A 20,027-nucleotide genomic window follows, 5' to 3' on the forward strand; every position below is an offset into this window, starting at 1 on the left:
TGAATGTTTTCAAGACTCTTATCATACTCACAAACATTTATTCTTAGTGCCATGAAACATTTGGTGTATAAACACTTTATAAACATGGCTAACATAACAGCGAACTACTCACCATAAAGTACTTAAGGTTGCACTACATTCATGCAATTACAATCTTTCTTTTTGTGCTTGTGTATATCTGCAAATACACACGCTGATATTTAGAAACTTTCTTTGCCACTTTAAAAATGAAATGGTTGGCGGCTCTACAAGACATCCTATCTAACTGGGGGAAAACAACGCCACCTAACTATGTCGGATGGTTGCACAGACTGTAGGGGGTTCTCAGGATGGAAAAAATCTCTTTCACTGGCTAACCCACGGGCCTCCTTCCATGACCTGTGGAGACCCATCCTATTGCTACTGACTTCGGAATTCAAGGAACTCACCTGCCTGAAATATTAAGACTTCTACATTTGGCAGACCCGCCTCAGAGCGAACCTTCGAACGATGGGTCATCTCAGGACGCACATGGCTAGACAATCTGGATCAGGGGTGAGCTTGGTAACATCATTAATGCGTGCCATTAGCCTTGAGAGGGTGAGCGAGGGGGGAATGGAGGGTGGGGGAGGTTTGTTGTTAATTGTGTCCTTGCCTTTTTGGTTTTATGGCCATCCTCTTAGCTTTCCGCCTGGCGGAACTTGCAGCAGGGTTTATGGAACATATGCCATTTGTATATGTTGTATGTCTATCCTGAAATTAATAAAGAAATGTAAACAAAAAATAAATGGTTTTGAAAATAAAATGTAACATGTATAAAATGCATGTTACTAAATTCTTTGTGATTTTATTAAAATACATCGCATCTCAAACGGTCTTTACTCCCTTACATTTAAAGCGCAGGCTCATGATCTTATGTCCAAAGATTATATTCCAGAGGTTACATCACCAGTTGTCATTTTGAATTTAATCTTTTCACATGGAGCTTTTCGGAAAACAAATACATTAAGGCAGTCCATTCAAACAGGAGTGCTGAAAAGGGGGTGGTAGGGGTGGGGATAACTTGTGACCTAACAATATCAGGAGAACTGGATGACAAGGATGGAGCAAGAAATGCCAGGATGGATGGCTGCATCCTGATTCTAAAAACATCAACTCACTGCTCATCAAACCACGAGGTTGCTGATGCCTACAAGCAAATAAGGAGGATCTTCTCCTTTGCTAGGTCCCACCATCAACCCAACTTGATTTGGTGAGTGTTGAGTGTATAAAGACATGAAACTCACCGCCAAAGTAGAGTCCTGTGGCAGTGCACATGCGCCACTGCCCCTGGAACATTCCAGCGCTGCTTGGGCTGCTCATCTGGACACTGACATCTGTCATTTCTTGGGATTCCAGCGACCTGACTAGCACCATATTTACATGGCCAAATTGGTCTCCACCAACATACTTCAGACAAACTCCAGGAGGCCATGCTTCTGCACCTAAGTAGAGAAAAACAAAAGTGAAAAACATTACGTAAGAGAGACAATAAATTACATTTCTCAAGCACTAAAATAGGTTTACTAGAGTCTCACAGGAAAAGAGCAGATATCCATTGATCAATAGACAGAGAAGTTAGGTAAGATTTAAGGTTTACCAGAGGAGCCATTCCCTCAAGAGTGACTCCGGATTGACTACACAATCTCATCAGCTACAGTTTACAGATCTCCACAGCCATGTATTCACCCAGTTATCTCTATTTTATAAAGATTTCTAAATAAAGTGTCACTGAGGATGTATGAGGAGGACCTTAAATCTCAACAAAATGAATATCAAGACAGATTAGGAGTTTGGGTAAATATGAGCTGCATGACTTTGTAAGGCCTCACATCTAACTTCTTATAGTGAAGACAATTTGAACAATTCTGAGAGCTGTGGAGATGCAATGAAGAATCATCTGCTGCTGTCCAGATCGAATGTTTCTCTGAAGGAGCGGTAAGGCGATAAAGGCAGCAGCTGCGCTTACATTTTAGGAGCCGCATAGCTGAGAGAGCAAAGCTGTGCAACATTGGGTGCAAAGAAAAACAAAGGACCAGCACGGGCCTTACTGCTGAGGCTGCGGTGAATTCAGCGAAGTTAAGATATTGGGCTAAAGGAGGTGTGCGACTGCCTGCAGATAGGTCCACACTTGAAGCACTGCCAGGATAGGCCGTGTTCCAATGAGCAGAAGAGTACCATGACATGATTACAGAGAGGAGAAGTACGGAACAGCAGCAGAGGACAGGTGACAGATCCATAGCTCATCTGGCATTGTGGAGTGTAACTATAGCACAACTACTGACGATAAAGTTACACAGGTGCATGAAAAGCCAAAACGGTGCATATTAAAATTAAAAAGACTGTTTTTTGTTGTTATTTTTTTTAAGGAACAAGGGCCTCTGCTTAGGGAACCAGGAGCCTGGACAAGAATCTGAATGCATTCCATATGACAAGAACTGTTCCTTGTAGCTGAAACCACTGAAACAGATAACAGTTTTTTGACAAAAGCAAGCTCTTGCATTTGGTAGCTCCCTAAATATTAAAGAATTTGAGCGGGCTAGCTGTGGAGGACATGAAGACCAAGAATGAAAATTTGGAATATCAGACCTGGGATAAACTTTCTGCTGTAAGAGCACTAGAATTGTGATACATCATGGGGAAAGAAAAGGCAGGAAAACCAATGCAAGTACGTAAGATTTGACAGCGCACAACCTGTCATGGGGGTGCGAGCACAGAGGCTTATTGGGAAACACACAGTCTGGCGAGTGAAGCGGAGCAAACAACTGTAGATATACTATAAGCCACTAGGGATTTTTGTTGAATAGGCCATAGTGTTGATGCCCCCAATAAGAGCAACCTTAAAAAATGTCAGAGAGGAATAAAACAGACAGGGAAGCTGTAGAAACCATCATGAGCAGTGACAAGGAAATGCTCTAGTCTCTAATTAACCTCTAAGGGCCAGATGTACAACCGTTTTTTGCATCCACAAGCAGGAGATCGGCCCGTTTGAGATAGTAAAAAAGGCTCCATGGATGTACAAATTATATTTTGCGAGTCACTGGCTCGCAAATAGCATTTGCGACTCTCGCTATTAGGAAGGGGAGTACCTTCGTAATTGCGAGTCACCGTGCCATGCACTGTTGTTTTGCGACCACATTTGTGGCCGCAAAAAACACTTGCAAGTTTACCACCTACTTCCCTTTGTGAATGGCTGCGTAAATATTTTTTAAGAGCAGGCAGTGGAAACTTTTCAGTTTCATTTTTAAGGACAGGCATTGGTCCAATGCCTGTCCTTAAAAATGAAACTGAAAAGTTTAAATTTTTCGTTTTTAAATGCAGCCCATTTCCCTTTAAGGAAAACGGGTTGCATTTAAAAAAGAAAAAAAACTGTTTTATTTAAAAGCAGTCCCAGAAATGGTGGTCTGCTGACCCCAGCAGGCCACCATCCCTGGGAGTGCTAGCCATTCCAAATGGGGAAGCAAATTGCTACAGCCTCATTAATATTCATGAGGCATGCAATTTGCGACCCCATTGGGAATCACAGTGTCAGACACACTGTTGTACATTAAGTTTAGCGAGTCGCTATTTTCTTCGACTCGCTAAGCGTAATGGCCTTTCCAACGTATTACTTTGAAAGAGCCTTTACAGCATTAGCCCCGACTCCGAAACCAGGTGCTCCGCAGCAGGGTATGAACAGCTAATAAACTATTGTGACAGATGCAATATTGCCAAGAGCAAGGAATGAATGAGCAGCACAGTTTGATGACCAAGCAATACTGACATTTCCAGACTACACCCATCTAGTTCAATGCAAATGCAAATACTTAAAAGCATTGAAAAGGAGGCTCCAGAAGGCCTAAAATATGCTACTTTTTTCTGATTAGCTAATATGATTAAAGCTGGCAAAGCACATTTCTTTAGGTTTCCGTAAACAGCATTTTGATTGTCTGGATGGACAAAGAGACCACAAAGGAGACACAATAGGAAACATATGGAGAACATACCAAAGGTTAGAGTATTAAGATAAAATCTTGTCCGCGCTATATAGAACTTTATAAATAAAATAAATAAAATAATGCCTCAGAAAATGCAGGTGTGGTTGCCACCCATGAAACGTGTGGTGGTACGAGATGGAGCACTATCCAAAATTGACAGCAGAAAAGATGTCTCTCCAAGAAAGAAGGTTGGTGACAAAGACAGTAGTAGCTGATGGATGCAATCACATTGTACAGTTTATCTAGGATTTTGCAGGACATAGTTGCAATGTCTCAAGGACACCCCCGAGCTAGAGTGAGGGGGTGGGATGTGCTGATAGCAGTATGTGTTATTTTGTGGGCAAATGGATGAAAGTGAAAACACGTATTCTCCGAATATAGTTCCTATGCCTCCACACCCCCAAGTCTGCTTAAGATGATGAAGCTAGGACTAGACACCCTAATGCTGTGGGTAGGCAACTTTAATTGTGTAATGGTCAATGGACAGGAGTCCCTGAAAAACGTGCTCTGAACATAGGCTCTCAGCACAGCTGTTTGCAATGGTTTGCATATTGGACACAGTTAACATTTGGAAAACACAGACCGAGCTTCAACCTTTTACTCCCCCATCCAAATATCATGTAGTACACTAAACTATTAATTTGTCAATCACAGTTTATGCGACAGATGCTCCAATACCCAATTCCCGGATAGTACATTATTAATTAATTCACCATGGTCCCTCATTTATACTCAACATAAAGGAAGACACTGAGTCAAAACTTGGAGTTTCAGAACTGAGATTCTTCTGGACATGGAATTTAGAGACAGGCTTGAAGTTAAACTGACATTATTTTGAAACTCATTGGAGAACCATCTTTACAAGTGCAAAATCAACTGGAAGGAAAGGCGTTGGTGGCAAGGGGAGTGCACAAGTAGGGCATTTATGGAACGCTGACAATTGTAGTGAGCAGATTGGGACCTGCAGTGAAAAATAGCAAAGAAGCATGGAGGGAGCCAAAATCCCAGTAGCTGCCCATGGCAATTACTGAACAGAAACGCAAGTCAGTACAATAATACATTTGATAAATCTTTAAACACCTAGTACCCAAAGAGACTATACAAAGATGTCAGCAAGTGAGGGAAGATGATTTCCTGGTTAAGAAAGAATACCCACGCACGGATATCCAGCAAATAAGGGACAAGTTGGGAAAGATACAAGAGGCAAAAAAAAGAGTTGCTCTATCATTACTTCTCAAATCATGGTTTAGCATTTTCTGTTTCAGGCTATGTATTAGGGCAATACTGAACAGAGCAGGCCTGTTGTTATAGATGCCTTAGATGTGACAGGTACTGGAGACTACACTAACTAAGAAGGAACTCGAAAATAGGCTTAAAACCATGCAAGGAGAAAAGTTTCAGAGTTTGGGCGGGCTACTGGTAGAGTTTTATTTATGTTGACCAGATTTTCTTCTTGACAAATTGCTACAGGTGTGGGATGAGGCGTTGAGAACAGGCCAGTTGTCATAAAGATGTGCTAAGATATGATAGAGATGGTGCTCAAGTGTGATCAGGATTACATACTATAAATTGTAGGAACACCTGGACTATAAATAAAGTTGAGGTAAAGATAATTAGCTACGCTATAAAGGGAGATTGAAATAATTTCTACATTGAGACTTCAGGATCAATCTGGATTTGTTAATCAAAGAAGCAACAAAGCGAATATGTAGGCTTGACCATGTCCAGCACTTCAGAAGGAAGAATATGCACCAGCCTACATCGACAAGAAAAATTATTCAACGCCATTGGCTGGGAGACTTTATTTTTAGCACTCGAGAGGACTAACTTTGGACCAGTGTTTATTACATGCATTAAGATGCTCTATTCTCACAGAAGAATAAAGGTTACGATAGGCAAAGTGGTCTCAAAATCTGACAGCTAGAGCCCAGTACTTGGCACTCTGAACCCAGCTCCTATTCAGTCTGTACTTAGAGCTGCTGGCTGAAGTGGTTGGAAAGGAGATGCCGAACTGGAGAATAAGCAAATTATATTACTGCATTAATATGTCCCTGTTGGGGTACACATGTGGTAGCACTTCATACATAAAACAAAGAGACTGACCCCATTGGTAGACAAAGTACATTTTTAGTCATGTACTTTCTAATTATTTCAAATTATTTTCAAACAGTTGTGCTGTCCAAACGACAAATGAACATATGCAAAACAAAACACAGAAATTTGTGAAGGACTGGTACACATTAAAACATATATACATAAATACGAGGTAGGTCAGTTATTAAAGATTGTCAACTGTGAACACAATAGTGAAGTAGGCAAATCAATTCGTTTTTGTTCCTAACGGACTTTGTACAGTTGGATCGCAAGTTTGGTGCGTCGACGTTTCGACCCTGGGAAGCGATGCGCTGATTTGTACACATCAAGGGCGGGTCTTCTTTAGGACTGGATGGATATGGGAAAGCCTTCTGAGGTGTATGAATCGTCAATGGTGTATGACTAGTCTGGTCCTATGTTTGGGACGGTGCTAGTCAGCCGACTAGCACATGTTGCTCTGTGATGCTGTCTTGTCTCTTTTTTACAACAAGAATAAAGCAGTGCAAGCATGAGGGGTTAATCCAATCAAGGATGCTGCATTAATTTGGGAACGAAGGCAGCTTACGTCTCTCTCCGTCGGATCCTGAGTGACGGGGTCGTGTGGTGGCAACTGGTGTAACTCTCTGAAACAAGATCTACACGGGCACATACTGAGTCCACCCTTGCACAACTCATGTGTCCCAGATGTCACTTAACACATATAAACACTTGTCGTCACGCAGGCCGGAATAAGGGTCTGCCACACCAAATTCCTTAGTGTCTAACACTAACCTTTTTGGTTTCCACTTGTGCTGGAGAATGTCACTTCAGCTTAATAGTGGAACTTATACAATAACCTGTATTAATTGTACCATGTACTGAGTGAGTTCCTTTGTATCAATTCCAGCCCTGAAGAGTCGGAGAGCACTGTTTCTCTGACAAAACATGTGTCGGCTGGCTGTTCTCTGTGCACAGACACATTAAAGGAACAAAGAAAACTACAGGGAATTTGGTTTTGTTATACTGAATACGAACATACACTGTTGATGTTTGACTTTTTATGTGTGCACAGGACTGTTGCAATTGTTGAATAAACATCTTATTGTGGATAAGAATGGTGCTGACAGCCACAAATCCACTGTGGTTATGCGTGTAAATGAAACTTGGAGACAATACCCGGAAGCAGCGCAGAAGAAAAAATTACTTACCTATGGTAACGATCTTTCTGGCAGATACTCTATCTTCCTGCAGGTTGCTCACCTGGAGCATTTTCCCAGGCGTTAGACTGGATCCTGATATTTCAAAGATCTCACGTCACCAATAGGGAGAGCTGGCTATGTATCAACACTGGAAAGTGGCATCAGATTAAGTCACTGAAGCCATATAGCACTTATCCTGGCCAAAACAGTGTCACTATCCTTTTTTGTGTGCCCCTAATGTAGTATGGAGCTCGCTTTCCCATAGTGGCACGTTTTCCTCACAGAAAATCATTCTAGTGCAGTACTATACCTCTTCCTAAGCATTCGGCCTGTATGCCCTGTAGGGACTTTGAGAGATAGATATTGATCACTGACCCTCATTCAGTCTGCCTCTGGTGTTTTGGGTCAGACCACGATTTTTGCTCCTGTGACTCCAGTTTGAGCATGCATCTGAAGGCCGTTAAATGAGGAAAAACTCTTAATGGCCTTGGATAAGAGGCTCAGTCACCTCTCTAGGACACAGCGCTCAAAGTCACTGTACCAAGAAGCGTAACAAAATAAATATTTAAAAAACATATTAAAGGCAAGTCACCTAGATGCCCTCCATCTTCCACAGGATACTCATCCTCTGAACCAGAGTTGGTCATTAATGGAGCTGGAAAATTCTGCTAAGAACATCTCTGAGACAGTGGCCTCACAGGACCAGGACCAGGCCACTAGCTTCACCAATGGGACACCCAATGCCGGCATCCTCCTTTTCAGAGTTCCGGAATCCAGGCTCCAACTCCATAGTGTGACCTACCAGTGACATGAGAACTTTGAAGCTTCCAGATCCAGTCTGAAACTTGTGCAAATTTTACAAGAGAGGAATCTGCGGGTAGAAGTATCCATCATAAGGGAGAGTTCCTTCAAAGTTTTATCATTATCATGAAATGCACAGTTCCCAGCCCCATTCCCCAATGTATTATGCTACCCAGATTGAAGGCACAGATGACAAGCTACAATACACAGGGTACCCTCAGGAGGAAAGACTTCGTTTGAGGCCTTCAATGAATGCCTTGAGAACAGGAATGCGAAAGAGAGAGGAGTGCATCCTGTTTTGCATATGTGCTGCTATAGCTGCTAAATGAAGAAGTACTGAAGTGTAGGCCAGGCCAGACTAATGGAGGTAGAGGAGGTAGCGGATGAGATCCTAGACTGCACGTCTTCGAGGATCAATGCAGCAGTGGACATTTCTTTTCCACTTTGCGGCATAGTATAATGGGATAGTAAGTCTAAAGGACTCATGCAGGATGTCCATGCAATCCTGGAAGAGGCCCAAGTAACAACATTTTCTGGGGGCTGATCGGCATTTCAAGTAGAGCTGAATAGATGGGCTGCCTGGCCTAGGTGGAGTCCACCAGAATGTGGGATAGTGGCATTTGCCAAATCTTCAGCACAACCAGTGGAAAGAGCAGGAGAGGCGGAAAAGGATAGGAAAACATCCCCGACGAGTGGATCCATAGTGCATTGTCCATGAATCGAGGGGGTGGGTCCATTTTGCATTCTCGGGGTGGTGAACAGGTCTGCATCAGGAGTGCCCCAGCGCTGAAATTAGTGGTGCAGGTCCTGTAGGTGGAGTTCCCAATCGTGGACTTGTTCAGGCATCCTGCTTAAGAGTCCCACTAAAATGTTGCCCACTCCCAGAAGGTACTCTGCCATCAAGTGATAGGGGTGATGAGGGGTCCAAAGCCAGACTATCTGAACAAGCAGGGAGAGGGGAGGAAAATTACTGTCCCCCTGCTTCTGAAGATAGTAAATGGCAGCCATATTGACCATCTCTATCAGGACTACTTTGCCTCGAATAAGCTATAGGAAGGCTTGGAGGGCCAGACGGACCACGAGAAGTTCGAGGTGAATGATGTAGTGACTGTTGTTGCAGAGTCCACACACCCTACACTATGTTGTGTAGGAGTTGAACTGTCCACTTGGCCTGTGAGGCATCTGTGGTAATGGTGACTTGCGGAATAGGGTCTAGGAAAGGCCTGCCCTGCAACAAGTTGTTGCTGTTCCACCAATGCAGACAGCATGGGCACTGCCGGTTACCAACACTAGCTCTTCCATATAACCCGCTGGTTGTGACTATTGTGCTGAGAGGCACTGTTGCAACGGGCGAATGTGTAGTCAGGCTTGCAGTTTAATAGTGATACACAAAACCATCATGTCCAAGAGGCACATTACAGTTCTTATTGTGAGATGACATTGTGGCTGAATAAAAGTTACAAGCTGAACGAAGGCCACAACCAATTGAGGGCTTGGGTAGGCTTTGCTAGTGACTGAATTTAAAACTGCCCCCAGGAAGGGCTGGGTCTGGAGTGAAGGTGGGACATATTTATGGTGAACCCAGGACTGTGAAGGAGTGAGATGTTTGCCTGTGTAGGCTATAATCACTGCTGGCAGCTTAAGCTCTTGACCAGCCAATCGTCGAGATAGGAAAACACATGGCTTTCCCACCTACTTAAGTGGGCGACCACAACTGCCAGACACTTAGTGAAAACCTTTGGGACACTTGTGACACCAAAGGGAAGTACCTTGACTGGATAGTGCCAGCAATTTACCACAAAACAGAGGCAGCATCAGTCGGCGGGTGAATGTGGATATGGAAGTAGGTGTACCTGAACTTTACCGCCAACATATAGTCACCTTTCGGGGTTAGAGGTATGAGATCCTGCAGCATCCCCATGCAAAATTGTTGTATCTGTCGAGGGGCCTGAGGTCAAGAACGGGTCTCTCTAACACTCTTTATCATGGCACAGCAATAGGTTTCTTTCAAGAGAGGATTTTTTACTACACCCACTGAAGTCCACCAACACAGAAAGTACAACATGTGTTAAAGTGGTTTCCTCTTGAGATATATGGTCATATAAACAGAGAAAATAAAAAATGCCTATTCCTACCATCTACCAAATAAAGACTCTCCAGGAAAGGTCACATCTCAATTCTTTTAGTTTCTGGCAATCTGCCAAAATAAAGAATTCTACTGTCTCACTCCCTCCTACCCCTAAAAATGTAAACATGCCACACATCAAGAAAACTCACAAAATTCCATTTTGCAATATTTGCCTGACCCAGCATGTCACATATGTTGCTGCTATTACCTACGCAAAAGGAGGATCATTGTGCTCTGGCCCAAATGCTGTGTCACTATTCTCTCATTACCTTTCCATATATATGCAATAAGGCAGAAAAACAAAAGCATTGATGGGTGGAATTATTCAGTTATTCTCAAACACTCAGGGCCATATTCCACTTCATGCAATAAGGTGGTCATGCCTCTTCTATAAACTTCCCTCCTCTTGCTTACTTAAACTCTTTCTGGTTGTCCTTTACACCAAATCCTTGGTTATATTGAGATATCAGGCTTGACCATTTAATGTTACCCAGAATTTCATTTTGCAGTGACAGTTGACCATCATCCTTACCTGTATTCTGTATCCGCCATGTCTTTATGAACTGTGTGTCCGGGGGGATGGATTCTCCTTCTCCAATGGTAATGTCTTCCACAAAGGACATGGATGGGACATTTATGTTCGGACTTTCAAAGTCATAGTAAGCTCCTATAGCAGCTTGGAGATTCCTGAAGAAACAATGTAACAGAAAGGTTAGGGAGAGACACCTACCCACAAGACGGATCTTCTACATCATACGTTCAATGAAGAATCTATTATCCTAATTCAGCGAGAAATGTGGACTGTAATGAAGCTCCTGGCATGCCAAGTTCCATACAGGATCTAACCTATAAAGTTTAACAGCTTCATTTCTCTCTTACCCGCACTGTACAAACTGCTCTGTTAAGTCATTTTGCAAATGAGTATTTTTAAAAGAGGTGAGAAAAATCTTGTGGGCTTGCTCCGTTTTTCTTGTTTTTCCCAAGTGAACATCACGGTTTTATCCAAGCATGCACATATTTATATATCTTGCTATTAAAGCGAATTGTATATCGTACGTCTCCATTGTACACAAGTTTACATGCATAAGTGAACATTACAGACAGTACGGAAAACAGACTGAAGGAGTACAGTCTCACCTCACTAACAGGCAGATATTGAAAATAATAGTCACACAAGCTCATGTGCCTTAGTGAGCTGATTAGGAGGGAGCAAATCGAAGTGAAAGGAAAATGTAAGTTTGAACCAAGAGTTGTTGGACTCTCGGGAAAGACTGCAGAAAAAACTTTTGATAAGTGATTAAATGTGATACTCGCTTGGGTAAACAAAGGAAGTGTACGAGACCACTAAAATCATTACTTTTTGGTATTACAGCATGCAAGAATTACAAAGCCAACATACTGAGGTGGAACTTAAGATGTACCATCAGCAAAAAGTAGCTTGATACATTAAATCTTGCTGCTTGTGCAAAGCTGCAATCAGCTGTGTAGATGGGTCTGCAAGCTTACCTCTACCAGAATTAAGCATTTTATACCACAGAGAAATCCCATGGACTTCCTACCTTCACTTATGCAGAAGGCTGCAGTTACTACAGTTACAGCCTATGCCCTAACCTCAGTGAGGCAAGATAATAAAGCACTACGTGGTGCCCAGAGGGTACAACTTTATGTTTGCTTTGAATAGCCCTCGCATTTTTACAGGCACAATTATTTGGTGTCATCGGTCTTGTTTACTACTTTTAAGTATCTTTTTGTAATTTTTTTAAGAGGAGCTCGGTATGCATTTCAGCAGAGTAAAGGATATAGGGAAGTAACAATCACCCGTAGGCTTGGAAAGAAAATGGTTATTACTAGGATCTTTGGCAAATTTAGAGCACATCAAATGTTTGGTTCCTTCGTTCACTCAGAATGTATTTTCAGCTTGATATTAGAGGGCTTGGCGGGCGACACCTGCTAACTGCAGAGTGTGAAAATGTGTTACTCAGAATCCATGCCATGTACAGAGTATGCATGTCAACATTTGTAATCAGAGAAGTGAAAGGTTTAGAAAAGAAAACGGGGCATACTACTATCCCCATTTGACTAGCATTGAAGCGGAAGATTTTCTAGGCAAAAGTAACCTAACAGAAAGCTTTTTTTAGTTTAAAAATAATCAGGAATCTCCTACCTAAATCAGGAAGGTTGGCATGTATGGCACGCCAAGTGTGTGGCAAGTGTCACAATAATGCAATAATCACATAAACTGAAACAAAACATTGCAATATCTTGGATAATTCTGAAAACTTACAGTGCCAACTGAATTTAGTCTCATACCCCTTTGTGTCTTGATTTTATTTCATCAGGTATTTGATATCAATTTTGGGTATGTGGCAATTCTGGTAGGCACAGAGCATGGCTTGGGAGCTGTTCAGTGAGATTTTTATGTGGGTCAAGGGCATATTGCTCTTTTTGTGCCTGTTTCGTGATGAAGGCAAGGGAGACTAGTTGTAGAATTTTGAACATGTGTCGATTAAATGGGGGTACATGTTGTAGAGTGCAGATTTCTTTCTTAATTCCAAGTTAGTAAAATAAATTGTGCTACAAAGTAGCCATTAGACCTTATAAAGGTTCCAAGTGTAATGTTCTAAGTCATAAAGCCTTGCCCGCAGGGAAAACACCCAACAACCCATTTGTTTCAATGGTTGTTTTCACCTTGGTGTAGGAAATTTTCATGGGTAGTAGAACAGCTCATTAGAATGGCTAGTCTTTCCCTGTCTTTCTGGACCCATGGAGGACCAAAAAGCGCAAGTTGATTTGTGCTGGGAAGGAACACTGGCTCCTCGCATTTGTCTAATTAATTACAAAAGGAATGTTGTCACCTATATTTTTCTGCCATCTTACACCTAAGGCAATTCATCAAGACAAACTATCCATTCCCACAAATTGTTAAAAAGTACAGAAGGGGGCTTGAATCAGATGACTTGCATTGACGAACAATGCACTGCCACCCATAATGCCCTAGAATCTACAACAAAGCCTATCAATTTGTAGGTAACTACAAATCTAGAAACAGCAAGCAATAAGACAAAACCGGATGGTATTCCTTGCAGCCTCTCTCTTTCATCTTTCTTTTTAGGGCTAATCTAGAAGCCCAAAGGTTAAGTGTGTTTGATGATGACCTCACAGCCAAAAATAGGCTGGGTAAATAATTTTGAGAGAGCTTAATATTACTATCATACACTTAAAGGCCACTTTGGGGTTTTCATATTGCCCTGGAAAGCTGGATTTTTGTCAGGGTTTACTAGCCTGTTGCAAACTAGCGAAATTGCATATTGGCTTGTCTTGGTCTTCCCCTCCCTCCTCTATGCGTCTGCAAGTACACCGAAAGCCCACGTGTGCTCCAACCCAATGTCATTGGGATCACCTTGTTCCAAATGTATGGCAAGTGCACATCATTCTCATGCTCACTGTTGCCCTTTCACCCACTCTAGTGAAGGCCCCAAAGCTATTTTCTTCTTTCCAGTGTGTCAAGCCCAAGCATCCATGTGGTGGGCAGACAGGTTAACGGGATATACAGGTTTGTGCGTGTTTAAGCCAGGTGGGGCCCAGGGCCCTTCTGCGCCCTCATAACATACACAGACACCCTAAATACAAAATCTTAATATTTTAAATTCCTCTGATTGCCTATCAGTTTACCAACTACAATGGTGTTTATGGATTTCTCCTAATCAGCTTCTAGGTTGATCCCCAGACACTCAATTGTGGTGTCTGTGGGCCATCTCCTTTTCTGGTTAGACCACATAAACTTACATAAAACAACATCAGCTACTATCGACGGCTTGTGCCTGCTCAAACAGTGTTACCGGTGGGTAAAATCCAGAGCTGGGCACCCACTACTTCTTGTTGCGTTCCATGTACCATTTAACTGGTGGATTAAGAACATGTCCAGAGGTAAGAGGTATTGGATTAAGTTCACCCCCAGGGTCAGAATTCTGTTACTCTGTGATGAACTATGGAACAGAGTTTTTCGGGACATCTTAACAGCACTGTAAGAGAGTTGGGCCTCTACTGTTCCTGGATAAACGCAATTTTACTTTTCACCGGTGGCTTCACAGTACCTACAGGATTTATATCTGAAAATAGTCTCATCAAATATGCATCAGTCAGAGCTCCTTCTCTGTCTTGCAGTCATGCAAGCCTTGCAACAAGCTTCGAAACAATGAGAGTCCTCACTGATGCATCTCACACAAAGGGTTGAGGGGAATATATGCTACTGAAAGGTATACTATACCATTCCCAAGATAACTAAACTCACACACGAACAAAATATGAAAAATATGAAAAAAGGAACATAGACAAAATAGGAGGTGTAAAACGAGGTGGTGGGGCACTACAGGTGTTTGGACAAGAACCCTCACTCACCGAAGGAAGACATGCTTCATCATTGGGTCCCTCCACACACTGGGACTGCAATGTACCCAGTGTGGGCTACAAATTTCAAGAGGAAAGGAGCAGGAGTATTTTAATGTGGCACATCTGTATTTTAAGACCTTTGGGGTAGAAAGAGGGGCTGAGTGTTAAAACTATCCCAGTAGGGTAGGAGCAAAATAACTTTACTCCTATGCCCTAAGAGATAGAGGTTTGGGAATATCCTTCGAAACCTTACCCTAAGGAGTTGAATAAGGTCCGACTCTACCAACAGCAGAGTTCCTGCACACGTAGAGCTCTGTATTAATATATGAACCCATATGTCAACAAGCATGACACAGATAAACACCATGACACAATGTATAACTTTATGCGCTCTGCAGACTGCTCTTATCATGCGAGTGCAACAAGTCGACAATATATTACCCATCTGCTCTGGTTTGGAATCCACTTCATTTCGTGTGAGGAGGTTAATGTAGTCTTTGACTTGACCCTTTGCTTAGTTCTGGGCACATATTAATACTCGATTTTACTAATTGTATCCAGTCAGTTCTTGTCCTTCGTGTCTTTAAAAACACTTTAAGGGTGCAATGGCCCCCATGTTCTAGGTTGACGCATTATAATCTGGTCACGCTTTGCAGATACTTGTGGCTATGGTCTGCCACTATAATATATTGTCTACTTGTTGCACTCACATGATATGAGTAGTCTACAGAGTACATAAAGTTATACATTGAGTTTGCTGAGATGAGTGTGTTTTTATCTGTCATGGGGTTTATCGGTGTCATGTTTGTTGACATATGGATCCATATATTAATACAGAGCTCTACGTGTGCAGGAACTCTGCCGACGGTATAGTCTGACCTTTTTTCAATTTCTAGGGTAAGGTTTCGATGGATATCCCCAAGAATGCCTATACACATTAGTTATGGTGCACACTGTAGCTTCACATTGAGTGATCGAACGCATATGTTTGAAAATTGCTTATTATCATTATTTTCTATTAGGGCCACCTGACCTACCCCAGAATATGTTGCCAATGTGCACAGTCAGTCAAAAAAAAAACAGGCCAGAGTATACTTGAAATACTTTACTTTGAGTGTTTTTTAGGATTTTTCATACACGTTTTTGTGCAGAGTGACTGAATAATTCTGGTCCTAAAGAATGCCTGGAACAACACAGTCCAAAATACAGCAGAAGCATGTTGACCCTACACAGGGTAAACATCCATAACCATGTCTCACTATGCTTTTAACCTTTAACCCTTAGGGCATTGAAATACATATATTTTGCCCCTATTGAGATAGCTTTAACACACTATTTCCTCATGCAACTCTGCCCCTCTTTCTACTCCGGAGGTATTCAAATATAGACGTGCCACATCAAAACACTACCACTCCTTTCCTCTAGGAGAGTTGTAGCCCACACTGGGATCCTTGCGGTCCCAGTGTGTGGAGGGACCCAATGATGAAGCAGGTCACCCTTGGGTGAGTGAGGGTTCTCGTCCAAGCACCTGTAGTGCCCCACCACCTTGTTTTACACCTCTTATTTTGTCTCTGTTCCTTTTTTCATATTGTTGCTCTATACACTGTGTGAGTTTAATCTTCATTGATGGCCTTGAGCTCCTAATAACACACTTTGCTACAAACAAGATCAGAACAAAAATTACTCTCCAACTACAAGCCATTGTGGTCTGTATAAGATGCATGCAATGACACTTCTACACAAGCTTGCAAATGTTTGGAGCACACTCTTCTGGACTCACACATGGAACTAAAATGGAATCGCCTCTACAAAAACCTTATGCAATGATAAGCAACGAACAGGTTAGATACTTTTTCGACCAACTAGAAAATACTTCAGGACCTCTGTAAGAGGTGGAAAAGTACTACAGAAATGCTACGACACAATACTTGTGAGGGGCAGGGCTCTATGAGGTGGTTCTTTCCCTTCTGCAGCTCCCTGCAGAAAGAGGCCCCAGGTCTTCCGTTCCAGGCAGCTCTACATGAACCTCAGCATTGCAGCCATGTAGTACATATATGTGAACAACAGATTTGTAGTATAAACGTTGGCTGTGTGAGAACATGCTCCAGATTTTCACTTTTCATTAACAAATCACTGGCCAGCCACCAGCTGTTTAGCTACCACTTCTCCCTGAATCCCCAGCATCATTCCGCCCCTGTGGGCTCAAGCTTTCCCTGCATAATTCTTCTCATGCAGTGCAGCGTTCACCATACCCTCATAGCAAAGTCCAGCCTGAACTTTTCAAACATCTGCGACTAGGGCCATGTGCTGCCCTAGCATCTACCCTCTGTTATTAATCCAACATAATCCTACACACACCCAAAGCATGTTATCCACCTTCTGCCCTATCATAAAGCCCTTCTCAGTATCCTAAGTTCCCAGTTGGTACGCATAGCATTCATCTGCAGTTCTAGCTTGTCACTGCCCTTACACTACCTCCACTTCTACAGTATGCACTACGTTGTTGTACTCTAACAGCCACCCAAACACCATAGCTGGCACCAGATGCAACACCAACTATACTGCAACTGTGGCTAACTTCTACCACATCACCCACCCTCCGTAGCATTCTGGCACCCATAGTGTTGTACTAACTCACTTCCCTCTGACCTATGGAATCCCTTCTGTTCCAGCATCCACCGCCTTGGCACTCTGGTATCCACCTTCACCCAATCATGGCATTACAATTCTGCCCTCGCATCCTACCGTCAACCCAGAGACCCCCAGACACCTGTCCCTGAGGCCATCTTCTGCACCATCACCCATTGTCATCTGCCATTCTGTCATCCACCCTTCCATGCTTTGCTTCATGCTTCTACGCTATATGTTGCTGCATACGTTTTGATAAGAGAAACAATACACAACGTAATTTATTAATTACAAACAGAATACAATGTATGCAAATAAACATGATACATAAAAGACCTGCAATTTCCCTCACATCACCTTTCTATGGGTTGAGCTTTTACAAATGTCAATAATAGGGCCAAAAACTAATGTTCCCGATAAGAAACAGAATATAAAACCCCGTTTTCAGTTACGCATTCACTAGGATTCCAAAGCACATTCTAAACTGGATGAATCTAGTTCAAAAGCGGGCTTAAGGATTAGCCTAGAATTAAGTAGTAAATTTGTACTAGCAGAGTAGCCCTTTCTTCAGATAGTTGTTTCCTTAAAACGACTTCCTGTTATATCAACTGTTCTGCAGCAGGCTGAATAAATCCTGCTTGGCAGATGAGAAATCCTTATTAAGGACACCTATGATGCCTGTTCATGGGGTAAGATTAACCTGCGCAACCTCAAACCGGAAGAAAGAAATAAAAAGACGTCCAACTCAAGATTAAGTCAACAGCTGCACCCTCTAGGTCCCGCCAATACTTATGGCGGTTTAATAAATATTACAGGTGGATGTATAAAAACACCTAGATGATATTGCTTCATAGGGAAGCCCTTCAATTTAAAATTCTAGCAGGAATGATTGTGTGGTTGATTAGATGAACCTCAATTAGAACACAAAGAGTACATTTAAAATATAGAAGTAAAAAAAGTTGTGGCTAAGTGGTAGGTATATATAGGGAAAATACAAAAAAGCTAGAAATAAAAAATCCAACATTTTAAATACTATATTTTTAACTGAACACAGACAAACCTTGAATTTAACTTGTTATCCCCTCTCTAAAGCGAACCCTATCTTTTACCCCAGATACCATTTTGTACCCGTCATTGTATGAGTGGTGAAACACCTGTTCTGCCATTAAAGTAACCATAAAGAACCCTCTAAAAACGAGCCAAATCTGAGCCCGATCTTTTACCCAAATGCTTACATTTCAAACCTTGTCTTCCATTAAACAACCCCCTTACTGAAACTACGAAAATTAACCTAGCACTAACCCAACCTGTAACTCTTACACCAATCCATACACCATTCTTTACTTTATCCCTCACCTAAATCTAATGCCAAACATCTCTCTAACCCCCAACCCTTTCCTAAACCTTAACCTGTGCATTGTTAATGGTTTTTCTTCCATTTCTTTGTATACGTTTTCTACCGTCTAATATTCGGACTTTGGTCACGCTACTGAGTATTTACGGACTCTCCATTTTAGTATAACAATAATAGCCCAGCTGATCACAATCTATTTCTGACCTCTTTCTACAATAAATTTGTAGGATTTAGCCCTTTCCACAGGAATAGAATTTATCAAGAGAGAAATCACAGTACAACAGACTGCCTCAACCAACTAATAGCTGGGAAAAACAATACACTAGTCTACGAAAGAAATACATACAAAGATACCAAGGTCATAGGTAAACTGAATGTGATTCTTAATGATACTATGTTTATTTACATCTAACAAAATTTCTTCCTCCAAGTTGACTTCTGTGAAAAAAGCCCCAATGCAGTAAACCAGGTTGCACTTTTGCAATGAAAAACACCTCATCAAAAATTAACACCCATATAGTTGAAGAGTTCAGTACTATGCCGCAATTAATATCATATGGAGTTTATTAAATTTAAAAATCTGGACGATAAATAATAGCATTTAGAAATGTATCGATTGCGGTTTGTAAATAACCCTCTTTACCCTATCCACCAGAATTGTGACTCGAAGGCTCATTGGCAAAAGATGCAATCTTAAGCTAGATTCTTGGTATACGGGTGTTAAGAGGGAAATAAAGTATTACAAAGAAAACAAACAGTGTAGCTCTAAAGAATGGTTTACAAAATTAACTTGAGTAACTTCTATAACTTGTACTTCTCATAATTTCAGTAAAAAATGTGTCGTGAACGCCCTACAACAGACAAATATAGTTAATATTGAGGGTAGATTTTTGGCCCAAAAAAAAAAAGGATTAAAAAGAAAAGTGTATTTCAGACCGTTAACTGGCACACAAACTATAATTCTCCTGAAAATATAAGTACTTATTTAAGACATTTAAAGCTGAAAATGCATTTGAAGAGAGAGAGGCATTTATTAGAAAAAATGCCATAAAAAACAATGACTCCGTTAAAAACATTTGAGGTTTTGGAGGTGGTCTACATTAGAAGAAGAAAACTGAATAGGAGGTCGGGAGAATCTCCGGACTTCAGAACATGACTATTTTAGAAGTTCTTTACAGAACAGGGAGAGAATAAATATTTTAATGAGAGAAACTTAGTGGGAAATAAAAACTTGCAATTCACTAGGTTTGGAAACGGCACTGTTAAGCAGCACAAATGTATTGTCATTTGATGATGCGTTTTGTATGTTTAATTCAAAGCATCTAATCTGGACTTTTAGTGAGCCAGTTGTATCAGACATACTATTTTATGGTATTGCTCAGCTTCAGTGAGTAAATATGGTGCAACCAAATTGTACAGCAAATTACAATAACACTGAATTAAATAGTGTTGCCTTAACT

At 41.6% G+C, this 20,027-nt stretch overlaps 1 protein-coding gene across 1 annotated transcript in view; it reads right to left on the bottom strand.

The window, feature by feature from the left end:
• The window catches only part of ILRUN (inflammation and lipid regulator with UBA-like and NBR1-like domains), a 248,944-nt gene that overhangs the window by 203,961 nt on the left and 24,956 nt on the right, over window positions 1–20,027 (bottom strand). The window contains exons 2-3 of the mRNA XM_078644266.1: window positions 10,729–10,883; window positions 1,266–1,463 (exon numbers count right to left, since the gene is read on the bottom strand). Coding sequence (XP_078500392.1) covers window positions 1,266–1,463; window positions 10,729–10,883 — 353 coding nt within the window. The remainder of the gene's footprint in view (window positions 1–1,265; window positions 1,464–10,728; window positions 10,884–20,027) is intronic.

Source organism: Lissotriton helveticus, chromosome 5_1 (genome assembly GCF_964261635.1).
Source record: "Lissotriton helveticus chromosome 5_1, aLisHel1.1, whole genome shotgun sequence".
NCBI classification, from domain to species: domain Eukaryota; kingdom Metazoa; phylum Chordata; class Amphibia; order Caudata; family Salamandridae; genus Lissotriton; species Lissotriton helveticus.